Source organism: Andrena cerasifolii, chromosome 9 (assembly GCF_050908995.1).
Source record: "Andrena cerasifolii isolate SP2316 chromosome 9, iyAndCera1_principal, whole genome shotgun sequence".
Lineage (NCBI taxonomy): Eukaryota > Metazoa > Arthropoda > Insecta > Hymenoptera > Andrenidae > Andrena > Andrena cerasifolii.
In genome coordinates this window covers 795,646-820,404 of record NC_135126.1, presented here as the reverse complement: position 1 = coordinate 820,404, position 24,759 = coordinate 795,646, and the positions used below count along the sequence as shown (strand labels likewise).

Below are 24,759 nucleotides of genomic sequence, written 5' to 3'. Positions count from 1 at the left end.
TCAATTTAAGGTAAGGAGTTACGCCACTCTGAGACGCTCGAAACAGCACTAAACTAGACCAATTTTCTTTACTGATACTATGAGGTTGAAAATTATTTATTTTCTTCTTATGTGTAGAGCATGTATTAGTGCATATATTGTATAAATACTGCACAAAAATATTAAAAAATGGTCGAGTTATTTGTTGTTCCGCGGAGCTCGTCCGCCGTTACAGGCGTGAGTGGTGTAACAAATTATAACGCTCAGGATCATCTGAAATGAAAAACATGATGATTTTAGTGTTCCTTAATAAAATACCTACAATGTAGCATATGGATTTGAGAGAAAAAAATTTATTGCACAAATGAGAGCAAGGTGAATATCACTATTCATTTTTTACCTAACAAGGCAAACTTAAAACATTTATTATATGCGAATGGGTTATCGCATAAAAAAAAATGATTTGCTACAGTTTAGGTAATACCATTAAGAGCATGTGTGACAAGTTTGAAATAAATCAGACAAATAATTTTGGAGATATTTGATACACCACACGCGCGGAGTAGCTTCGCAGGACAACAAATAACTCGGCCATTTTTAAATACTCTTGCACAGTATTTATACAATATATGCATTAATCCACGCTCTACACAAACGAAGTAAAGAACTAATTTTCAACCCCATAGTATCTGCAAAAAAATTACTCTGCAAAAAAAATTAATACGCTCAGGGTAGCGTAACCCCTTAATTAAAGTAAATAACCCTCAAACGACCCAACACACTTAACTTACATACAACTGTACACCCTTAACACTGTTATGATAAGAACAAAGATTTATGGTCCACCCTGCCGAGACATTCGATAACCAGCGACTAATCACACCCACAACGTATTTGTTCAACACAGACAACAGTAATTCGAAAAGCACGAGCAGGAACTCGAAAAGAGTATGTGTACTTCCCACGTAGCAATCACGAGCGACGAGTCCCATCTGAAATGGCCCTGAAGATTTAGCTGATTCGTTGAAAGAAAGCAAGGAAACTTGATATATTCAGGAGGAACAGAGCCCGGCAAATTAGCTGGGCCGTTGGACAGAAAGTTGCTCCCCCATTTCATCGCATTGTCCCGCTTCGGAAGAGCGTTGAAGTGCAGGGGCGCGTGTTCGCGAGACTCGTGGCCGAGATTTATCGACGGGGAACGGTTATCGATCGCGGTGCCCCGGCTTGTATCGCTAGTAATTGGAACATTTATGAGCCAATCAATCACTTTTCTCGTTGCAGTCCCCCCTATGCTGTGGATACCGCACCAATTGGTCGGCGCGCCCTTGGGCTACAACGTCACGCTGGAATGCTACACCGAGGCTCATCCGAGTTCTTTGAATTACTGGACCAGAGAGGACGGAGTGATGATTCACGAGAGCAGCAAGTACAAGGCCACGTCGATGCCAGAGGTGCCCTTCTACAAGACGCACATGGCCCTCACCATATACGAGCTGCAGGTGAGCGAGGGGCTTTCATCCCCGACAGTGCTAGTCGTTGACTTTTCTACTTGTTCTCGGAGTAAAGGCGTCGAAAGAAGCGTAACTCGCTGGTGTAGTTGTACACTCAGCGCTTCTTCACGGGATACTCTCACGTTCTGCTCTTTGAACTTTATTTGAGTCGATAATTGAGTGACTGAGGAGGTATAAAGTGAGATCTAGGGGGGGAATATTTTAGGCACGAGGTGTAGAGTGACCTGATGTAATTTGGAGGATGTAAAGTCGACAGTGTTGTGAGCTAATACTTCTGGCATTAAGCGGATTCTTTTGTTGCTTCAAGATTTTGCTCCTATGGGACTAGGTTATTGCTCAGTTCGACAGCCATCTGGACTTGTAACATTGAACAGCTGTTTCTTATAAGTTTTCGTGCGCTGAAAACGAATCTGCAAACCGTTTGCCGTCATCATCCTCAGTTTTTGAGAAATTCGATTTTGAAAAAAAAAATACAAATTTTCAACTTTCAACATCTTTTGTGTCGAAACAGAATTAGTTATTCGGTTGCTGGTTGCGTCAAATTATTCTATGAACCCTCCCGAATACAACGATATAAGATATTAGTGCATTGTGAACATCTAAATATACTTAAACAAAGATGAAAGGGAAAAGACCACCCGAAATGCACACATTTTGTAGATATCTTTCAATTTATTTCCAAAACTAAGGGTCTAGGAGAAAATCTGACTACTCCACGAGATGCAACAGACGTTTTTCCTACGGAAAGCATCAACAGAAGTGGTAAGTCACGTTTCGTTTTCAATACAGAAGCGAAATAGTTTGGCAAAACATGCGCCTTCGACAGTAGCAGTCACGCGCGATTGTGACTGACGCGCACTGTGCACTGACGCTGAGCGGCAGTGAATCGCGCGCCGCCGTTGACTACCAGTGTCAACGGCGCATGTTTTGCCAAACTATTTCGCTTCTGTATTGAAAACCAAACGTGACTTAGCACTTCTGTTGATGCTTCCCGCAGGAAAAATGTCTGCTGCATCTCGTGGAGTAGTCAGATTTTCTCGTAGACCTTTAGTTTTGGAAATAAATTGAAAAATATCTGCATTTCGGGTGGTCTTTTCCCTGTGATCGTTGTTTAAGTATATTTAAATGTTCATAATGCACTAATATCTTATATCGTTGTATTCCGGAGGGTTCAGAGAAAAATTCGACGAACTACCATTTTGACACAAAAGATGTTCAAAGTTGAAAATTTGCAGTTTTTTTTTTCAAAATCGAATTTCTCAAAAACTGAGGGTGGTGGCGACCAACGGTTTGCGGATTCGTTTTTAGCACACGAAAACCTAAAAGAAACAGTTATTGAATGTGACAAGTACGAAAAAGTGAAATTTTTAGTGATTTTTTAAATGGCGACGTATGGTTTCAAATATCGAAATATTTAGTCTATTTATTAACGAGTAGAGGGTCGTAATAGTGAGCAGCAGAAACACTTTCTCTGTCCTCTCTTCGTGTAAACTGGTTCCTTGGCAAAGACGAGCAAGTAGAAACGCCCAGTATGTAGCCAGGCATAGTTGCGCCTCGAATTGGGGTTGCAAATGTACTATCGGCAAATGGACCCTCTGAATACTGACCGCAATATTGAATGTGAGTGAATTAAACTCTGTCAACGTATTTTGACGCACAATTGCCAATTTAGTGTCTTATATGAACAGATCAATCTATCTTCTCTCAGTATCTCTCTCTTAATTGTAACGCAAATTCCATAATACTACTTCAATTTCTAATTTCTTCCTTTCACTTACACTACAACTTAATTGAGAATCAAATAATTCAATTGCAACAATTTTAATGCATTAAAATAATGCAATTTTAATTTTAAGACTTAATATTGTATTTTAGTACAATATTTTCGTTAACATAAATCTTGTCTCTCTCTCTCTCTCTCGCTCTCTCTTTAATTCTAGCAGACCCGTTATCATTCGATAAAATAAAGTTGTTCTCAATATCAATACGTAAAATCAACAATGAAAATTTCATGTCTGACGGGGAGAGTTTGTTTGCGTGCATTAATGAATTCATATTGCGCAGCCGCCGTCGAAAACAGTGTCCAAGGATCGCTGGGCAAAATTGCCTTCGAAATGCGTCCGTCGAGAGAAAGTTCGCGCTATACTCGACGTAAGGTGGCAACACTGGTCTCGCATTAATGACCGTCACGTTATAAAATTGTATTAAAGCGACTAGTGGCAGTTTTCAAAATGTTACATTGGTCACACAAGCTGTGCCTTCGAATTGGCAGTCTGGACAAATATTGATCGTAATTCAGAATACTTCGGTATTGTCAAACAACAGCCGCAATAAAATAGTGGTCTCTGGTGCTAAAAGCAAGTTCCGCTGGTAATATCAAGATATTTCGCCCCGCGAAAAACTAATCTCCTCTGCTGATATTTTATTCCCCACTGTGCACAGCGTACGCACATTTTGTAATAGCTTTTTACCATGCAAATGTTCTTCCATCCATCGTGCTCCCTGCATTATAAAGTGGAAATTATACGTCACTTTTAATCATCTTTTGCATATCTTTCAATCAGCTTTCACGAAGAAATATGATAAAACACTTTGTAAGTCATTTAAGGTACAGGTTCAGAAAATAAAGAAATTCAATATAATCCTTAAGCTTACACTTTCATAAGAAGCTTAAATGGCCCTCGACTGATAAACACGAAGACAAGTAATTACAAAGCAGATTTTTGAGTCTGACAAAAAAAAAAAGAAACATCTCCCAAATGCTTCCTCCGAGACCACCTAATTTATTTCCCACATATCTGTTAGCAGCTCCAACCCTAAATGAGGTGTTCAAGTATTCTGTCTCAGATGATTCACCCCGCACTAGATTTAAAAAGGTCTCGTTCACTTCCCAAGCCAATATCTTATGTGCTACACGTCCTCTCCAATCTCGAGGAAGGTGCAGTAAGAAATATGATCGCTAACAGGTTATACCAGTTTCCGTTTCACAATCTCGGCTCTCGCGGCAGTCTTTTTGGCAACGAATAAAAATGTAACAAGAAAAGTCCAAGATTCTCCAGCTGCGGAGTAATCTCGACAAGTGTAGTCCCGAATCGGGAAGGGAGCAGCCCCTGACCCTAACTTCATCCAGCACCTGTGAAAGCCAACAGGTGATATTCGAAAAGTTCCCTGACATCTGGCGAGATTTATTCGCGGATTATTTTCACATATGGAAAGGACGCGCTTAAAAATGCCCCTGTCCTCTGTAAGGGAGGAAACTTTCTCTTGTTGTCGACTCACGAACAGATACATCCTTTTTTCTCTTGACGCCTCCCCCCCCCTTCTGTCCCTTTATTTTCGCGGATCTTTATTGCGTTGCTTTTACAAGGATAATAAATGCGTCTGGAAAAGATTTCAGAAGTACAAACGCAGTAAAGATAGAAGTTACTTCTACTTGGCTCGTGCTGTTCTTTATAAATCAAACCTAGCCAGGGAGTCAGCCGCAATAGAAGTTATCAACGGAGCTATCTTGCGAGTTTTAAAGCGAGGGAAAAGGGACAAACGAATAAAAAACAAATCGGCAAGTGGCTGACAAGGGGAGGTTGTTAGGGGTCCGCGTCCGATTGCTTTGATTTTTGGATATGTTTTAGGGGGGCGAAACATAAGAGGTACGTGTGCTTTTATTTTGGCCCGTTTGCATGTTCAGGGGGTGAAACCACCCTTCAAAGTTCATAAGAAGAGGTAGAACAGTTCCTGTTGTTAGTTTAAAGAATATTATAACATTTGGTTGAATAAAACTTGATAGGTATAAATACTTGATATACACAACCGTGGCGTTTGAGAGTGCTTATCGTGGGTGTTTACGTCGTCGAGATGAGGCGATCAGTTGTGCGTGAAAGAGAGAGAGAGAGAGAGAGAGAGAGAGAGAGAGAGAGAGAGAGAAAGAGAGAGAGAAAGAGAGAGAGAGAGAGAGAGAGAGAGGAGCGATGCGTTGCCACGGTTTCTGATCGTTGAAACGGAGATCGCGGCAGGTATGCTGTCATCGCGACGCGCAAGGCGAACCGTCACACAGTGGGGAATTTTTGCGATTTTATGGCCAAAACTACAGAAATGAAAATTTTGAATTTTACAAATTTAATACAAATGTCATTTGAAGGACTATATCCATTTTCGTGGTCAAAACCTGAAAACTTATTTTTAATATATAAAATTCGGCACTTTTACGTTCTAATATATGCGAAACTAAATTATCCGAAAAACAGCACTTACAAAAATTACGAACGATAAAGATTTTTTTATTATTTACATTTATACACTTTTTTCTTTGTTAGAGCATGCCTCTGCTACAGTGCAGCAGGGCATAGCAGAAGGGTTATCGCTTCTCACGACAAACAATCAAACAGAGGATCGAAGCTGAATAAAATCAGTTTAAAAAAGAATAAGAAGGTTTGTAATGTATAACATGTGAACCAGTCTCGGTCACAGTTATGTCGTATGTTAGACAAGACACACTGGATCGTATTTAAAAAATGCATATAATTACAAGATCAGCAACTATTAGCAATTAATAATTGCATTTATAGACTCAAACTAGTCCAACGTAAAATAGGAATGAAAATCATTCCAGGATTTTATGGGATTGATAACTATTTTATGCATTGAAAATTGATTCTTATATGAAAAGTTTATTTCTAAAACACTACTTTAAAAATTGCATAAATTACGTATTAAAAACCGAAACATAATTATTTTGAGGACAAACAGATATCTTACGCACCACTAGGAATTGAGTCCATGCCTTGAAATTATTTTCAGATCTTTGGATAACACAATATAAGTGTTTGATGCAACTTGAAAATCTGGATTAATTCTTTGCGATCGGTCCAACCTCGCATGAACATAAACATTTGCGAGTCTATACGAGCTTTGTATTAAAACATTTGACAGTAAAATTGGTAGCATTTGATACTCATATTAGTTCTTCAATTGACATTTGCATTTATTTTGTCGAATTCGAAAATTTATTTGTGTGGTTTTGGCCATAAAATCGCGAAATTTCCCCACTGTGCGTCAGTTGCACGTACGACGTTATAGACGACATGTCAGTCTTTTCTTTGTAATCCACATTATATATCATATTTTATTCTTTTAATAAATATCTTTTAATATTTCCTACACAACGTTATAATATTATTCTTTAAACTAACAATAGAAACTATTATACCTCTTCTTATGAACTTTGAGGGGTGATTTAACCCCCTAAACATGAAAGCGGGTTAATATACAAAAAAATATGTTTACCTTATTTTTCGGTCGTCTAATACATTAAAAAAAACAAAGCAACCGGTGGCGGGCACCTAAAAACCTCTCCTTGTGATTACGGGGGACAGTGAACGTATAGTTCCTGCGCAACCAACATTTGAGTTTTTTCAAGGATTAGCTTCATAGAAATCTATGGAAAGTAGAATTTCGAAAAAAAAGTAAAGATTGATGGAATACAAAGTTTGGTAATTATTTAGAAGTTTTCCGACCTCACCGATTTCAATGATTTTTGGATATGTTGTCGGGGACACGATTCTGAACAACTTTTTCCTATACATATTACCGCCGCTCGCCCTTCGTTTCCGAGATATTCGCGAAAAACTTCTGCTACTACAGAACCCATACAGCACACTTCGTGGCGGCAACGTTGCAGGATGGTTGCAGTAACCTTGCAATGTTGCATGGTTGCAGCGCAATGTGGATGTAACGTTGGTGCGACGTTGTCGTGCAACATTGCACGGGGCGGACATAGAATTATTGCTGCATAGTTGTATCAATGTTGCGGTGCAATATTGCACGGCAACGTTCCTACAATATTTCTGCAACGTTACGGCAACGTTTGGTAACGTTTCCACAATGTTACAGCAACGTTGCGCCAGTATTGCGGCAACGTTCCTGCAATGTTGCCGCAATGTTGCTGCAACTACCATTTGAACTTAAAATATTTCCGTTGTTTGTAATCATACGAGAAAATGTCTAAGGATAACAATGTTTGCTTCAGAGAGACAATTATTCTGACAGAGACGACTTTTGTCTCAAGTTTATATTTTCCTAAATATCAAGATCATCGATGGTTTTTTTAATGGAATGACGTATTTTCATTACTGTAACGTTATAGTCAATAAAAATACAAAATCAGCCATGTATAATATGTTGTCCTTTTTGTCTAGCAATCATTTTTTCCTGAGACATTTTCTAGTATCATTACAAACGACGGAGATATTTTAAGTTTAAATGTTAGGTGAGTCACCCTGAATATTTTAATGTGTAGAACGACACATGGTGGAAGTTGTAGTACATACCTACTAGTGTTACAAAACCCTAATGAAGTTTGTCAAAATGAGTCTTCGTTTTTGAATCATTTGAGTTTAAAGTTTTGCATGGTCCGAATACGTTAGCATTCTTATCAGTCAGTGGTTGTAGATGCGGCGGTAAAGTGTTCACCTTCGACGCTACAGGTCTTTGAGAAAAGGAAACACGAGCCTTTTTACTTCTATGATTCTGCACACAATATACACCGTTATTTATATTTTTGGCCCTACTGCCCAAAACGTTGCAGGAGGCGGACATAGAATTATTACTGCACCCTTGCGGCAACGTTGCGTGAATCATTGCAATCTTGCACTGCAACCATTCCGTAACTTTGCTGCAACGAGAGTGTGCTGTATGGGAATGTATTCTGCCGTATGCCTACGCGTCCGTGGCAGCGAATGCGCCAGCATGGGACAAAACAAATGACGAAGCTGACCTTCGTTTCCGAGATATTTGCGAAAAACTTCTTTCGACTTATTCCGTCGCAACGCATTCCACTTTCCAACTTGTCCCGGGTATTAGTATTGGCTGGGGCCAGATCAGCGCGGGGAAAGCGCGCGCCCGCTCGCGGGCGCGTAAAGCCTGATAGCGAACCGATATGAGTCGGGGTGTTGACGGGCATCCGCAAGTTTCTGGTTCAAATCTCTAAACTCACATCAGCTCGCTATCATGCTTTACGCGCCCCCCGCACTAATCTAGCCCCAACCAATACTAATACCCGGGACAAGTTGGAAAGTGGAATGCGTTGCGTCGGAATAAATCAACAGAAGTTTTTCGCAAATATCTCGGAAACGAAGGTCGTGCGGCGGTAACATGTATAGGAAAAAGTTGTTCAGAATCTTGATCTTGATAACATATCCAAAAATCATTGAAATCGGTGAGAACGGAAAACTTCTAAATAATTAGCCAAATTTTCGTTTCGATATAAATTTTGTGCAAACTATATATGTCACTTTTAAGTTACCTTCTTTTTCTGACAATAATATATAAAAGTCTTTCACTAACGCTTGGATCCATAGGAGTAATAACGCGCGTTTAATTTCTTTTTACTTTGTATGGTTTTCTTCACCTTGCGATCAATTTCTTAAACGAATACGTCGGTCAGTATAGGCTTGCCCAAAAATCACCCTCGATTTCGAAGGTACCCCTTTCATCTCTGAAGTTAATGTTACTCTTTCAGAAGGAGGATTACGGCAACTACAAGTGCGTGGCGAAAAATCCACGTGGAGAGACCGACGGCACCATCGGCTTGTACAGTAAGTGTCGTTTATTTGCTTATGCTTTAAACCATCCTGCGGAAACGTTTGTCGAGCTAATGACGGATCGTCGGCCCCTTCGTGTAGACCAGTGGCTCGCAAACGAGGTACCGCCGTCCGACTTTCGGGGGTGAGAATGTTTAAAAAGTTTGCTCTTGTCCTCCGTTCCAGATTGCAGTGAAATTCAATAGAGAATTTCGGTTTCGTAACTGGAGAATTATCTTTCCTTTAACACTCTGCTGAAGTGTTCTATTAAATAGAAGTAATTCAGTAATCTAAAAAGTTACTACATTACTATTCGACAATCAAGCTATTTAAACCAAGAATCTCTTGGAACTATTTTTCTACGCCTCAGTATTATTCAAAGCCATATAAATGCTTTGAAAATCTAATGGGAAGCAGGAAGACACTATACAAAAGTAAAAGTAGCTTTCTTATTCAACTTTTCAGAGGGAAACAACGCTTTCAATTTTTATTCATCAATCTCAAAATGAAAGGGTGTACACACCTGTGTTTGTGATTAATTTTTAACAGAATACTCAGTTTACTTAGAAAATACCTCGACTCGGAGAACAAAGAACGCGATACTCCCTGTGAGACGTTGAAAAAAGGACATATAGAATTTGGATTATGAGCTTGTTGAGTGGTAGAAGATAAATAAGTTTGAGAGACGCTGGTGCACACCTACGCCACTCTTAGGAAGGGTACTCAGGAAGTAGGCGAAGACGATTTGCTTATTTGCGGTGAGGCTCAGCGATCGGACGTGGAGCGCTCCTCGGTTGACGTGTTCGGTTTCGGTTCGGCTGCATCTAGGACTCCAGTAATTTGGTCTTCCTTGGCAAATATATACGGTCGATTAATTAACCGCTCCGGGAGCCCCGGGGATCGCTTTTGCGGTGATCTATTCGTGATTAAATCGTTCGCGAATTCACGCGGAAAAGCTGGATATCCTGAGACATCGTTCGGTAGCTTGATGCAACTGATATCTGTGCTCGTTGAGATCGTTTAAGCAGCTTCTAATGCATGCATTATCTTCGTTATTTTTCGACTTAAGAAACAGTGGCAACAATGAAAGTTGTCCAACTTAAGAAGGAAGTATGTACCAGAGTTGGGCATTATTCGACTAAAAAATGATTGAAATAACTTTTCAACTAAAGATACTTCATCTTTTTCCTTAGTCGACTAAATGTCACCCGAGTTAGCTTTATTCAAGGCACCAGAGATGAAGCTGGTTATCAGCAAAGATCTTTAGCTCTTGGGTTGTGAATAACGTGGTTTCAGCTTTCATTCAATTTTTAGTCTAGAAAACGACTAAACGGCGAAAGCCTTTGCGACTCGACCCACGCGCGGTCGCCTGCCGGTCAGAGACTACAAGGCCTGTTTCGTTAAAAATAGTCCGATTTAAATTATTTCCTGTCCAATTAATCGGGAGAACGCCGGGAATCCATTGGTGCCACTTTCATATTGATACGATGAAAAATAAACAAATTCAGATTCTGTAGAATCTGACCAGCAGGCGACTGCGCGCGCAAAGGCTTTCGCCGGTTAGTCGTTTTCTAGGCTAAAAATTGAATGAAAGCTGAAACCACGAACCCAAGAGCTAAAGATCCTCGAATAACCGGCTTCATCTCTTTCGCCATGAATAAAATGCTAAAGCTAAATCATCCTTATTCAAACTTTGATAACGACTAACCGTAAGTACCTTTTATCTAGATATTATCTAGATATTATTTTTGCCCAACTCTGGTATGTACCTACGTATGACGATAGAAGTATCATTGTTCTGGGGATTATCACTTCTAGTTTTCGAAACCATATGTTCTTTTTAAATAGAAATGTACCTACGTATATTGTTTTAATTTTTAAGTTGGAGGAAAGTAAAAGATAAATTAAATGACTTGTATTTGTGTGCTGTTCATTCACTGGCATAACAAGATATTTTTTATGAAACACCCACCTGTTGTATATAGTAAGATTGATTTTCACAAATAGTCATTGCGATTATTTATTATTTATCGCACAGGCGTTTTAAATCAAAGATAGTTAAACCGTCCCATATATATTAACTAATATATTCGATGGAACAGACACAAGACAGTTGTCGACGAACATAGCGATGAAGATTAATAAATAATAATCAATAATGATATCAACCTTTCTCGTTATTACGTTTGATTTTCGAACTCCCACTGATTACTCTTATGTCACGCTCTAGGACTCGCTTTTTTACCCGACACTACGTATAAACAATAAATCCCAAACACTCTTCATTCACACTTCGATCGCCCAAACGAACCGCAATCGTTTCTTCCACTCGCATTTAAATGACACGTACAAAGGCTCGTGACAAATACTCTTTCTCGTCACAAAGCCCCACATCTTCTTTAAATTATTTAAATATGTTCCACCATCTCGATCATCTTCTGGTTTTTATACATAATAGTTCGATAACGGAGCATTATTCTGGATTTTTTGGAGGTGGTCACTCAAAGGGTTGTTACCAAAAACCACACCCAAAGAATAATTTTTTCTACCCCTAATAATTGATTTACAATTTAGAGAATAATATATGAAGTACAGTTAGTAGGTAGCTATTTTTCCATTTTTTTCATTTAAATATCTGAAGTAATAACCGAGAAGAAAAATAACGTTAAAGGCGTTTACCCCCGTATTACCCTTAAACTTTACATAATGGTGTTACAGGCAAGGAACATTGTTTAGAAAATAACAACTCCAAGAATCGTCATGGAGGCCGTTTGCCCATGCTGATCCTGCTAGATCCTTTCGGGCGAAGCCGAGTAGTGAAGCTAGTAGCATATAAATGTATGCCATTGAAACTGTTTGCAACTTCATTCTGACTTAAGCATTAGTCGAACGTATGCTTCCATTTAAAGAAAACCATATCTAAGACACTGTTTCCTAGCAACCGAGTTCCACAACGATAAAAATAGTCAAGGAATCGGAATAATAGAATTTTATAATAAAATTTATATTGGGGACACATAGCCTCAATAAAATTCATATTTCTCATAGACCGTTCACTGTAAATTTGCGAAACAAATTGCAATGATACAAGTAAGAAGCTACACAATATTATTAACAGCGTTATACATAATTGTCCATACCGGTCTCTAGGGGTTCACAGATTATCCGATAGGGGCTGGCACACGAAGACTCTGTTGCGTCGCAACGCCAATCGTAAATTGCGGCGGAATCGTCACCATAACGGTTTACATTTGCCTTGAAATCGCTTGAAGCTTCTCAGCCACCGTGAAATCTTCAATTCCAACGAGCAGCTTCCGTCGAAGCACCTTCCATACCCAGCTTAATGCATGCATATGATATAAAGAGCCGGCTTAGAAACAGCCAGTGGCTGTGCACGCAAATACCGCGTACGAACACGGGGGTAGAAACGAGGGCCGGTGATTTCGGTGTTCAGCCTCCACCCTTTGACGGGAGGGTGAGAAAGGGGGGAAAACACTCTCCATTAGTATGCATCGGTTTTTCGCATTAGCGACATTCAAATGAAGCGAGCGTTTAGCATAAAAGGCCGCCAGCAAGAAAAAGGGAGGTGGTCCGTGTGGCGATTAACCCCCTCCCGGCCACCGCCTCCCAGAAAACCGAGGGAAAACGGTCTGGATCCGTGGCAATCAGTGACCAAGGGGGGTTGCTTTCATCGCGATCCCGCGAATCGCTTGTCTATCAAACGTTTGCTATGTTAACGATCTGGTGCTGATAGTGATTACCAGGTGACGGCTAGAAGTAGAAAGAATTCATTCGGGGGGTTGCTTTAGAGGAAAGTTAAAGCAAATGGAAGCTTGCCGTGTAATGTGGCAGTAATATGTTAATAGAGTTTCGAGACCTGGTCAAGCGAAGTTCGTAAAGGATTTTTAAGAAAACACTGCTTGTATAGAGCAGGGGTGCACAGGGAGCCGTTTTCAGCGCCTAGCTGCGAGCAACCCGCCCGTCCCGTTGCTAAGGTTAGAATCGGTGAGGCGAACGTGCATTTAGTACGACTTGAACCCAGCTATATACGCTACTGCAGTTCTCCTCACCGATTTTAAACTTAGCAACGGGGCAGGCGGGTTGCTCGAAGCTAGGCGCTAAAAACGGCTCCCTGTGCACCCATGGTATAGAGAGTAGATAATTTCAATTTTTGTGAGAAATGATGAGTAAAATTCTTCCTATTCGGTTAGAGGCTTTTAACATTCACTCTGAGTGATAACTTCATGCTACATTTCTGGAAGATTAGTAATTAGTGATTTAGTGATTTAGTGATTTAGTGATTTAGTGATTCAGTGATTCAGTGATTCAGTGATTCAGTGATTCAGTGATTCAGTGATTCAGTGATTCAGTGATTCAGTGATTCAGTGATTCAGTGATTCAGTGATTCAGTGATTCAGTGATTCAGTGATTCAGTGATTCAGTGATTCAGTGATTCAGTGATTCAGTGATTCAGTGATTCAGTGATTCAGTGATTCAGTGATTCAGTGATTCAGTGATTCAGTGATTCAGTGATTCAGTGATTCAGTGATTCAGTGATTCAGTGATTCAGTGATTCAGTGATTCAGTGATTCAGTGATTCAGTGATTCAGTGATTCAGTGATTCAGTGATTCAGTGATTCAGTGATTCAGTGATTCAGTGATTCAGTGATTCAGTGATTCAGTGATTCAGTGATTCAGTGATTCAGTGATTCAGTGATTCAGTGATTCAGTGATTCAGTGATTCAGTGATTCAGTGATTCAGTGATTCAGTGATTCAGTGATTCAGTGATTCAGTGATTCAGTGATTCAGTGATTCAGTGATTCAGTGATTCAGTGATTCAGTGATTCAGTGATTCAGTGATTCAGTGATTCAGTGATTCAGTGATTCAGTGATTCAGTGATTCAGTGATTCAGTGATTCAGTGATTCAGTGATTCAGTGATTCAGTGATTTAGTGATTTAGTGATTTAGTGATTAGTAATAAGTGATTTAGTGATTAGTAATTAGTGATTTAGTGATTAGTAATAAGTGATTTAGTGATTAGTAATTAGTGATTTAGTGATTAGTAATTAGTGATTTAAAATTGTGCAGGGTTATACGTGGGGTTGAGGATGCTAATTGTATGCAGGAAGATCAATATGAGGTTGTAGCGTTGGTGTACTGCGAATAGTATGCGGCTGCACTTGAGGAAATGTGTTGTTCTGAGAGCGTCCCGTGCTAGGTTTTGTATGAAATACTCGTATAAATTGAATAACGTTGAACTTAGTGAAGTGTCTGAAGTCGTCGATCTAGGGGTGTGCATAATACCTTGTTTTGACTTTCGGCCTCACTATTTGCGCTGTACCAGTAAGGCTATGAGAGCCTTGGGCTTTATTTCTAGGTTTGCCAGGCACTTCAGGAATAGCGAGTCTCTGAAGCTGCTGTATTTTGCCCTTGTCAGGTCTCATGTTGAGTATGCCTCAATTATTTGGAGCCCCAAGCATACGAAATTTATAAAATCCATTGGAAGAGTGCAGCATAAGTTTTTGAGGTTTGCATCTCGTATCCTTGGGAATCCAATGGTTTGGGACGATCATGACTATGGCCTTGTACTTGCATCACTTGGGATGGTCACTTTAGAGGAGCGCAGATGTTTTGCGAATATTATTTTTCTGTATAAGGTTATTAGAGGTTATATAGATTGTCCTTACTTGCTTGCACTAGTAGCATTCAATGCTCCGGTTAGGAGCATGCGTTCCAGGCCTCTCTTTGCGGCTAGGGTACCGAAATATCGACATTACGCTGTTGACCCTATTAATAGGGCGATGATTATTGCGAATCAGAATTTCAATGGCATAGACCCCTTCCAATGCTCCTTGACTTCGGTAAGGACGATTCTTTATAGGACTGTAACTAACTTACATAGGGGTATTTAGTATTTGGTATTTAGTTTTGTGTTCTTAGTTCTTGTTTATCTTTTAGTTCAGTTTAGTTGGCATTGTTAGCCGTGTATCCTTGGCTTATTTATTGTACAGACTCTCTAGTTAATTTCTCTGCTTTGTCTCTTGTAAACCATGGGTATTCTCCGTATAATTATTTAAATAAATAAATAAATAAATATTTGTCGAAATAAATAAATAATTATTCTTGTACGGTTTTAATAGTTATTATGAATGTAGAAGATTCTGTAGAACACGTGAGTCCTGAATCGAGCACGCTGTGGAGCAAGAAAGTTAACTCTCGCAGAGAACTCGCTAATTCTCGAGCTTTGATTACCGAGGCAAGTGAACCGATTGAACTGAAATGATCAATATGAACGGGTTGTATTTGTTCCTGCACGGACAACATCAACGTTTTACGCGTTGTTTAAACAGAATAAGGTGGCACGTTTAATTTTTTATTATGAGATGAATGTTAGTGACGCTAGTTAGACTTCCATTCCACACGGTCGACTTGACGAGCCAATGATACAGAGGTAATTTCGAACTATTACCTCGTAGAAGGGAAGCCAAAATTAGCTAGTCGTTGAAAGCCACGTTGAATAATCAAATGCGTTATGGAGCCACGTTTGAAACTCGTCGTTAATTTCGGCTGGCAAAGCGCGGCTAATAACTTTAATCGTGATTAGTAATTATTAATCATTGGATACTGGAGATTAGCTGATTTCGTCTCGTGAAATCGAGGTTATTGCAGCAGAGTCATGAAAATTCAGAAGAATAATATGAATGCTTTCGTCTAATTTCCAAAATTACGCTAGGGTGTTAAGAAGTTGTTTACCAGTTGTTGACAATATTTTTTCTAAACTGTATTAGGTATATTTGAAACGCAATTATGACATATACTAAAAAGGTAAGATCCCCAATCCGGAGATTTAAAAAAATTGTGAAATTTCGAGGATATATAGAGAATGTATAGATATGTACCTATTACGCAATATTCTTTGCTGCCCAAATTAACTTTGAGAAGATGAAATGACCCCTGAAAATCCGGCTATTTTCCGATTTTGTGTTATATAACTGGCGAACTTTAGGAACTATAAGTATCCAGATGATAGTCCTAATTAAAAGAAGTAACTTTTTTTTCTATCTTTTACAGTTCGCGAGTTATACAAAAATTGAAAATACACGGATTTTCAGGGATCATTTTCACCCTCTTAGAGTGAATTTGGGCAACAAAAAATTTGCGTAATACATACCTATATATCCTCCACATATCCCCGAAGTTTCATAACTTTTTAAATTTCCAGTTTGTGGATCTTCCTTTGTAAGTGAGCAAGAGAATTTGAACGCAAGTGGAAAGTAGAGTCAGAAGTTATAGGATAAAGGCAGGTAATATGCAACACCTGATTTCAAAAGCTTGTCAAAAGTAGGAGAATTTTTTTTTTCTTTTAATAAAACTGACATAAGGGGACGAAGGAACTAATGCATAATCATATTTACATAGTCAAATGTAAGAAAATTCAATTGTATTGCAATTGAAGGGTCGAATGCAATAAGGGGACTAGCGCTCGAAAATGGGAAAAATTGTTGTCCAAACGCTAAGAAAGATTGAAAAATAAAATTTTGTTAAACTTAATTTTAAAAAATATAGTGTTGTAAAGCTCGCCACGACACACATTTTTTCTATTTGCAGTTTGTTTATCCAATCATTACTATTCGAGCTAAAAATTATAAACCAAAAAAATTTTCATCGTCCAAAATCATTATTTCTTTAGACATAAATTGCGATAACTTGAGTAAATATTAACGGATCGTTATGAAACTTAAAACATAACTTCAGAACACTCTAGCGAAGCCGTAAAATGTATGCATAAATCCCTTATGTTAACAAATGTAATAATATTTAATTAAACAGTAATACTGGACATAACCCATGTTTTTCAACGATCGCCGTTAAAAAATATCGAGGCAATTTTGAGGTACATATAACTTGCAGCGACAAAGTTTTTCCTTAATATTCAAGGAAGATTTTCACCAATTTTCACACTGATTAATAAATAATTGTAGAAGATATGACGATATATATAAATCTCGCGCGCTACCAACAGTCAGCGACCGCGTATAATGCGCTGCTTGGCAGTCCTAGCACTCGCGTCTTGCGTTTCGCAAGGTATTCTCAGATCATCAATACCCATACCTTCCCTCTCGCGGGCTTTCAGATAATTTGTCAATTTAAATCTCTGACAATATGAGTACACTTTCATTATTTTGCGTTTTCAAATAATTTTTATTCATCGACACCTTGACCTTGCCTGGCCACGCCAAGTATTTGACTGTAAGCACCTTTATGTACTTGCAGCTCATTTTGATTTCACATCTTTTTCTTATTTTGTAATTATTATTATCTTCTATTTTTTGTGATATATTTGAATTCCTGTACTTGGCGTATTTTTTTTTTTACTTTTTTTAAAAGTATTTTATGGGGATCTCACTTCTTTTTACAAAGATAATTTGCATAGGGAATGACTTCGGATAATTTTTAATATTATAACTTACAAATTATCACGGGACAGAATTAAGGATAAATTCTACGCAAGTTTAATAACTACGAAAAGAAACTATGTGCACCGCTTTGCCGATCTATATGTATGTATTATGTATATGTATAGTACTTTGTGTAGGGGAGAGTAGGGTAAAATGGACTGTTTAACTTTGGAGGGTGATAACTTAAAATCGGAAAGAAAAAAAAGACACGGGACTTCAACAGGAGTCTTAAGTGGACCTTAGAACATATGAAAATCAAAGACTTTGTTAAGAAAAATATTTGGCAACAAAGGAAAATAAGATTTACCCGGAGGTATTGAAATCTTCGCCTCCATCAAGTGGTAGGGTAAAGTGGAACACCCATTTGAAGACCATGTACACGTACAAAATCTTCATTTTTATAATTTAAAAAGTACTAATTTATGTAAAAAACTATAAATATATGCGTTAGGTATAACTATTACAAAATATAACAAAAATATATATTATACACAAAAGAAAAAATATTTTACCAGATAACAAATTTACTGAAAATAATCAAATACACTTGGATTTTTACATGAATAATGAATATCAAAACGCGCATGGAGAATTTTTGGTTTTTATTGCATTTTAAATAAAATCGTGTAACTTAAAAAAAATGTTTTTGATATTTTTTTTATTTACTTTTCAGTGTCTATGTTTTGATTTGTGGTTATATGCTGATTGCATATGCATTGAATTGATTTGATTTGTGGTTACAGGCTGATTTCAAGTCGTTTGAATTTGTGGTAATGGGTTGTTATATTTATGATATACAAACATGACGCAATTCAAATTTGGCCAACTTACCTTGTGTTTGAGACTGCATTTGGTTGCAATTCAATGGTACAACGATACATATTTGTAAGAACAAGTGGCATCTCAAATTTTGACAACTTACCTTATTTGACACTGGTCAGGTTATAACCTGACTGTAAGCTGCCAAAATTTGGAGTAGATTGTGTAGCGGTCATCGGTACGGCAAAATATGAACATTTGGCGTACAGATGGTCGGCATGGTTTATGACACGCGCGCCAGCAAAACTATTTTTGAGTAAGCCGCTTTCCGTTCTTTTCGTGATTTGAACAAAGCATGTTTTCTTAGAGACTTTCGTTTACGGCCTCAATAGTTATTGCGGGTATCGTAAACCTTGAGTTTCTGTAGGGCCCATGGTGCGGGGCCGGCGGTCTGCGACCGGCCACGTCACGCACCTCGGGGTCTGGGGAAATCCTGCTGCGTTACCAGAAGTATTTCTCCCGCCAAATTTCACCCCCGCTATGGTGGAAGCGCGCCGTAGACGCGCGAAATAGGTGGCGCGATTTAGGGGTCCGAACGATACCGATTGGTTGACATCGGCATCGGGTCAACCAATTAGGAGGAGTTTTCTACCCGCGCGCGTCTTGCCGGAAAATTGTGCGTCCGGCAGAGGTCAGTCTTCATCCTGACCTCAACAAGTCTTAACGTTTGAGCAGATATAAGTCACTGAATAAAAGACTCACGTTGAACGTTATTGTGTGTTTCAATTCGGGAACAGAACCTATCCTTCTATTCCTTTAAGCCGCGTATTCACCTGCGCATTCGCCCCGAATGTGCATTCGGCGCGCACCGATTTTTTGCCAGTTCGGAGCTCTGCGCGCGTTCGCCGCGCAATTGGCGCGTTCGGGGTTGAGTGAAATTTGCGGCGTCCATTTCATGGTTGTTCGGATCCGAATGCGCGCTTTGATGGACCGCCAGCAAGCGGATCGGCCCGAATGCGCGCCGCGCCCCGAACACGAGCCGAACACCGGACGAGCAAAAAATCGGTGCGCGCCGAATGCACATTCGGGGCGAATGCGCAGGTGAATACGCGGCTTTAACCGAGCCAGGCTCGAGGAGGTTCGCTACATCATAACCATATGTATAAATATATATAAATAACCATATATGGCATTTATTCTTATACGTGTTACCACACTACCTGCCTTTACCCCAAATTTTTGGTACGATGTAAGTCTCTACTTACGTCGAGTACAAAGGTTAAATCCACGTGAGTGTCGGAATAGAACTCCAGGCCAAAGTAAGTTCATTTTATTATATAATTATTTTTATTTATCAAGCATACTTAAAAGCGAAATCAGGAAGAGGATCTCTTAGGGTTGAAAGTTTCGAAAAGAACCAAACACGCGTCGCACACAGAAACCAGAGCTCTAAACACTAAACAGAGTTTAAGGAGAAGCATTTGTAACCAAGCTTACTTTTGCCCGAGTTTAAGTAGAAACACACACGCAGAAATCGTTTAACGCGAAAAAGGGCAGAAGGAAACGGGCGTAAATATGCCGACCAGTATACCAGAGGGAAATCCTCGGCGTGTTCCCGGGAAATTGCTTTCTAATTGGCGAGATTTTTAAAAGTCACACAATAGCTCAGAGGGTTTTTTACCCCAGGACACGAATATTACTTACTAATTGGTCGCTTTCACGAAACAAAATGTATAAAGGTATTATTCTCGGTTTCGCAAACACTCCCGCGAACCTCATTCGCAATTATTCAGGCTTAGCTCTGAATTCTTTCTTTGTTCATTCGACCGCGATTTAACTGATCCTCTCTTTAACATTCATGATTCTGAGTGATTTTGTAACCAACAATAAGTTCCATTCGCGCGGTAATCATTTAGTAGCAGGTTACAAAGTAAACCACCGATAAAGTATAGTCTCTGGTAACTGTATATACTTTACTCAAATTTTAGTAAAATCGTGCAATGCAACGAGTATCTAATATTTAGTATTATTAATAATTTTACCTCAAGCTTAAGCAGTTTCTAATTTGTTCTCTCTTGTGAATCGAAGTTAAGAATAAAAAGTTTCTTTTAACGCATATGTTATCAACTTTCACGTACAAAATTTAACACCTGATCTTACATAGCACTTTAACTATTCTAACAAGGGAAGATCCCGAAGCCGAAAATTCAAAAAATTATGAATCTTTGTGAATATGTAGGGAATTTCCTCCTGATTACAACGCAATTTTTGTTTGCTGCCCAAAGTCACTCGAAGGGGGTGAAATTAACCGCCGAAAATTCGGCTATTTTCCGATTTTGTGTTATAACTCGCGAAATGTAAGAGTTAAAAAAAAGTTTCAAGACAAAAGTTGCTTCTTTTAATTAGATCTATCATTTGGTAAATAAATTATTTTACAGTTCACGAGTTATAACAGAAAATCGGAAAATAACCGGATTTTCAGGGGTTAATTACACCCTCTTAGATTGAATTTGCGCAGCAAACAAAAATCCCGTTGTAATCAGGGGGAAATTCCCTACATATTCACGAAGTTTCAGAATTTTTTGAATTTCCGGGTTTGGGATGTTCCCTTGTAAGTGTCTTCCTGCAAAACTAATAATTCTGACTTATACTCGTGTACCCGCCCACCAGAGGGTTGTATGCATTCATCGTTAAGTGTATACACGTTGCTAAAGACATTAGAATGAATATGCGATTTTATAAAAGTTCGTAGACTTTACAGCAGCCACTTTTATTCAGCTTTGTTTTTAATACATCCACAATGCAGGGGTTACTTAACCCATCGTATATTAAAATCATACATGTTACATCAAGCTATCAGAAACTAGTAAAGAAATCCGATTATTACAGCTATCCTTCGTTTCACGCACCAGCGGCGCATCAATGCGGCAATAAGATGGGATTGCGAGGTCAAAGGTGAAAATCCATAGACCGAAAGGTCAGTGCAGAATGTGTGTGCGCGAAAGTACATCCAGACGTAATCAGGGAAGTAAGGCAGTGGCAGTGCACTGCTGCAAGATTACCTTCCCCACACAGGTTTCCAGTGTCTAGTATACGAAAGGGAGGGACGCAGAGAGCTCGCGAAGATCAGTGGGACAAATCTGATCCTGCACGCAAAGTTTGAGACACCGGACTGGATCGTTTAGGTAGTATTAGACAGGGCGTACTTTGAAATTCGTAAAATACAGTTGGTGCTTTGACGCAGCATTTTAGCTCGCCTATCGGTTACCTTCGCTGAACTCACCTGTTCTCCATTTCGCACCTGTGCATAATCAGGGAGCAATTTCCACAGTGGCTGTAGCTTCGCACTATTAGTTACCCCCCCTCGACGTCTATCAAATATTATTCCCAGTACTTCCTCCGGAACGACCAGTAGAGAGTTTCGACACAGTTTAAAACGAAGCAGAGTCCCCTGCTTCCTCTCCACCCAGTTAGCTTTGTCCATCGCGCTTCGTTCCTTATCCTGCAGGACAGAATCGATCCTCCTCTGACGAAGCACCGGCTACAAAGGGATGCCAGGACTCGAGAGGAATCCGAATTCATTCCGTCGCACGCGGAGGAAGGGAACGGGCTAGAATAAGCTCTCTCCGCGGTCCACGGCCGGTCCCAAAAGGGATGTTCCGCAAACGTCGAACCGGGGAGGGGAAATAAAAAGGAATCGAAGGCAAAGAATCGACGAGCACCGACACGTACGGGGATGGACAGAGAGGACGCTGGATGAAGATGGAGGAAGAGCGTGGAAAGGGACGATAGACAGAGGGAGTCGAAATTAAGTGGTAGAAGTCAGAGATATGTCAGACGAGTTTTATTAAGCGGCATAAAAAAGAGATTTGTAGTCTGAGCAAGAGGAGGACAGTTTCCCCGCTTGGTTCAACCCTGGCCAAGGGTGGCTCTGGTTGCGGGACTCGACTCTGCAGCAAGGGTGGGGCAGGGGGAGGGGTGGCTGCGCGCGAGGATGAAGAAGAAGGGAGTTGGACGAGGAGCAGGAGGTCGTAGAGATATGAATTTATTATTAAGGACCGCCTAAGGGCCAAAGTACCCCTGTTTCTTGATAACCGACCATTCCCTCCAACCACCCCATCCCCCTCTGCCCCGTTGGTTCCTTTCTCCTTGGCTCACAGCCGCTACTCGCGAGTCCACCCCCCCCCCCCCGAATCTTTCTGACTTTTTCTGACACGCAGCCCTCCCTTTCCATCGTTCAGTAGAGATGCTCTGGCACGGCTAATTTATTCCATAGTCGAGTCAAACTGCTATTTGTGAGGGCAGCCGGAGGGCGAAGAGGGGGTGGCTGCGAAGGAACGAAACTTGCCAGCGTTCCGCGGATAGCAACAATATCGTATTCATTCGGCTGTCCGCCACCGTTCCTCTCCCTTCTTGTTCTTCTTCCTCCGGTTTCTTCAGACACGACGGTTCGTATACATAATGCAACGCTTCCACCCCCGCGGGCCCCGACCGAAGACGAGGATTTAATTGTCGGTCGTTATGCCTCCTGTAGGCATTTATGACGACGATCCCATTCCCCCGCTTTTCTTCGCGATTTCCTGCACCTCCTCCCCCTACTGCTTTATTAATCACTCCACGCTCTGTTTCGGACAGGGCGCGTCGCAAAGGTTAGTCTTTGCTTGAACGCTCCGTTTTTTAATTTCTTTAATAATTTAAGTTTTTTAATAACACTTGGACTTGCGAGATCCTTGATGCGTTTTTTTTTTGCCTCTGAGCGGATGAGAGGAAGGATATTCTTGTTAGTAATTGGTTTTGTAATGGTTTCTTCTGTTCTGGAGTGAAATTTATTTAGGAGGTTAGTGTTGGATTTAGAGTGTCTCAGGTATGGGCAAATTTTTTATTTAAGTACAACTTCGAATAACAAATAAAAGTTAAAACAATTATTTGTCATGTGTCGAATAAAGTTGACCCGGGTTAACTTTATTCGTCAAATAACCTAAAGTTAAAGTAAGTTGTATTTGATCCGTTATTTAAATAAGTTTTTATTTGGTTAATGCCCAAGTCTGGTCTCAAGCATTAGTTCAATCTTAAGTGCTGAACTTTTGAATTGCTCGTACTTGGAAAGATTTGAATGTTACTTGTTATTTGTCTTTATTCGCTATTGAGTTGATTCTACTGAAAACATTTGCGCTCCAATTACACTAGATTACAAAATCCAAAAAATTATTTTTGATCGAGACTCCAGTATGAAATTCTTATGTAAGGTGGTCCCCTAAACTCAAAAATCGACATAAGACGAAATCCAATGGATAACTTTTTGAAATATCACCCGATGAATATTTTGGTAATTTTTTAAGAAGACGACCCGACGTTTTTGGCCATATCTCGCGTTACAGTTGACCGATTTGATCGCGACGACTCTTAAATTACAGATAATTAAATTGCATGCAAGTATTTCCGACAGTATTTTCAAATCGGACGAATAGTTTTGGCGGAATCGAGCGAAACGTAAGAAAAATGTAATGTTTTGGGGCCGAAATTGAAATCGAAAATTCACATAGAAATTATCATGTGACGTCCAGTTTTTTATTTTTCACACAATATGCACACCTTTACGAAGAAAACAAGCCCAATCTGAGTAAAATCCATGCACAAATAAGGAAGATATGGGCGATAGAGCGGGAGTGCCTATTTTCAACTATTTCCCTATTTTTGCATTTCTTCCTGTTTCTTGGCAAATTACGTATTTGTCTTCAATGAAAACAAATTTAAATGTATTTTATTTTTGAAAAACAATTTTTGCTCCTTCTGTTTCTTTTGCCCGCATTGAGATCAGTTTCTCATACAAAAAACCAGTCGTAGTCACCCATCATTGACTCATCCCAAAATCCTTGGTAGCTTCTCTCAATACTTTTCATCTGCTGATGACATCTCTCGCCATGTCTTACAACACCAAGATTTGATGGGAAGAAATCGAAATGCGAGTGGAGGAAATGGATCTTCAAAGACATCTTAATGCCTATATTGAGAAAATAAAGAAGTAAAAAGCATGTTACAGCAGATGATCGATCTTCTGCTATAACATGCTTTTTACTTCATCATTCTCTAAATATTGGCGTTGAGATGTCTTCGAAGATCCATTTCCTCCACTCGCATTTGGATTTCTTTCCACCAAATCTTGGTGTGGTAAGCGATGAACATGGCGAGAGATTTCATCAGCGGATGAAAAGTATTGAAAGGCACTACCAAGGATTCTGGGATGAGTCAATGATGGGTGACTACGACTGGTTCTTGGTAAGAGAAACTGATCTCAATGCGGGCAAAACAAAGAGAATGAGCCAAAATTGCTTTTCAAAAATAACATAAAATAATAAAATACATTTAAATTTGTTTTCATTGACGACAAATACGTAACTTGCCAAGAAACAGGATGAAATGCAAAAATAGGGAAATAGTTGAAAATAGGCACTCCCGCTCTATCGCCCATAACTTC

At 39.6% G+C, this 24,759-nt stretch overlaps 1 protein-coding gene across 3 annotated transcripts in view; it reads left to right on the top strand.

Moving 5' to 3' along the window:
* The window catches only part of LOC143372797 (lachesin), a 562,432-nt gene that overhangs the window by 451,067 nt on the left and 86,606 nt on the right, over positions 1-24,759 (top strand). For all 3 annotated transcript variants that reach the window (XM_076819351.1, XM_076819352.1, XM_076819350.1), the window contains exons 6-7: positions 1,261-1,478; positions 9,004-9,079. In XM_076819351.1, coding sequence (XP_076675466.1) covers positions 1,261-1,478; positions 9,004-9,079 — 294 coding nt within the window. The remainder of the gene's footprint in view (positions 1-1,260; positions 1,479-9,003; positions 9,080-24,759) is intronic.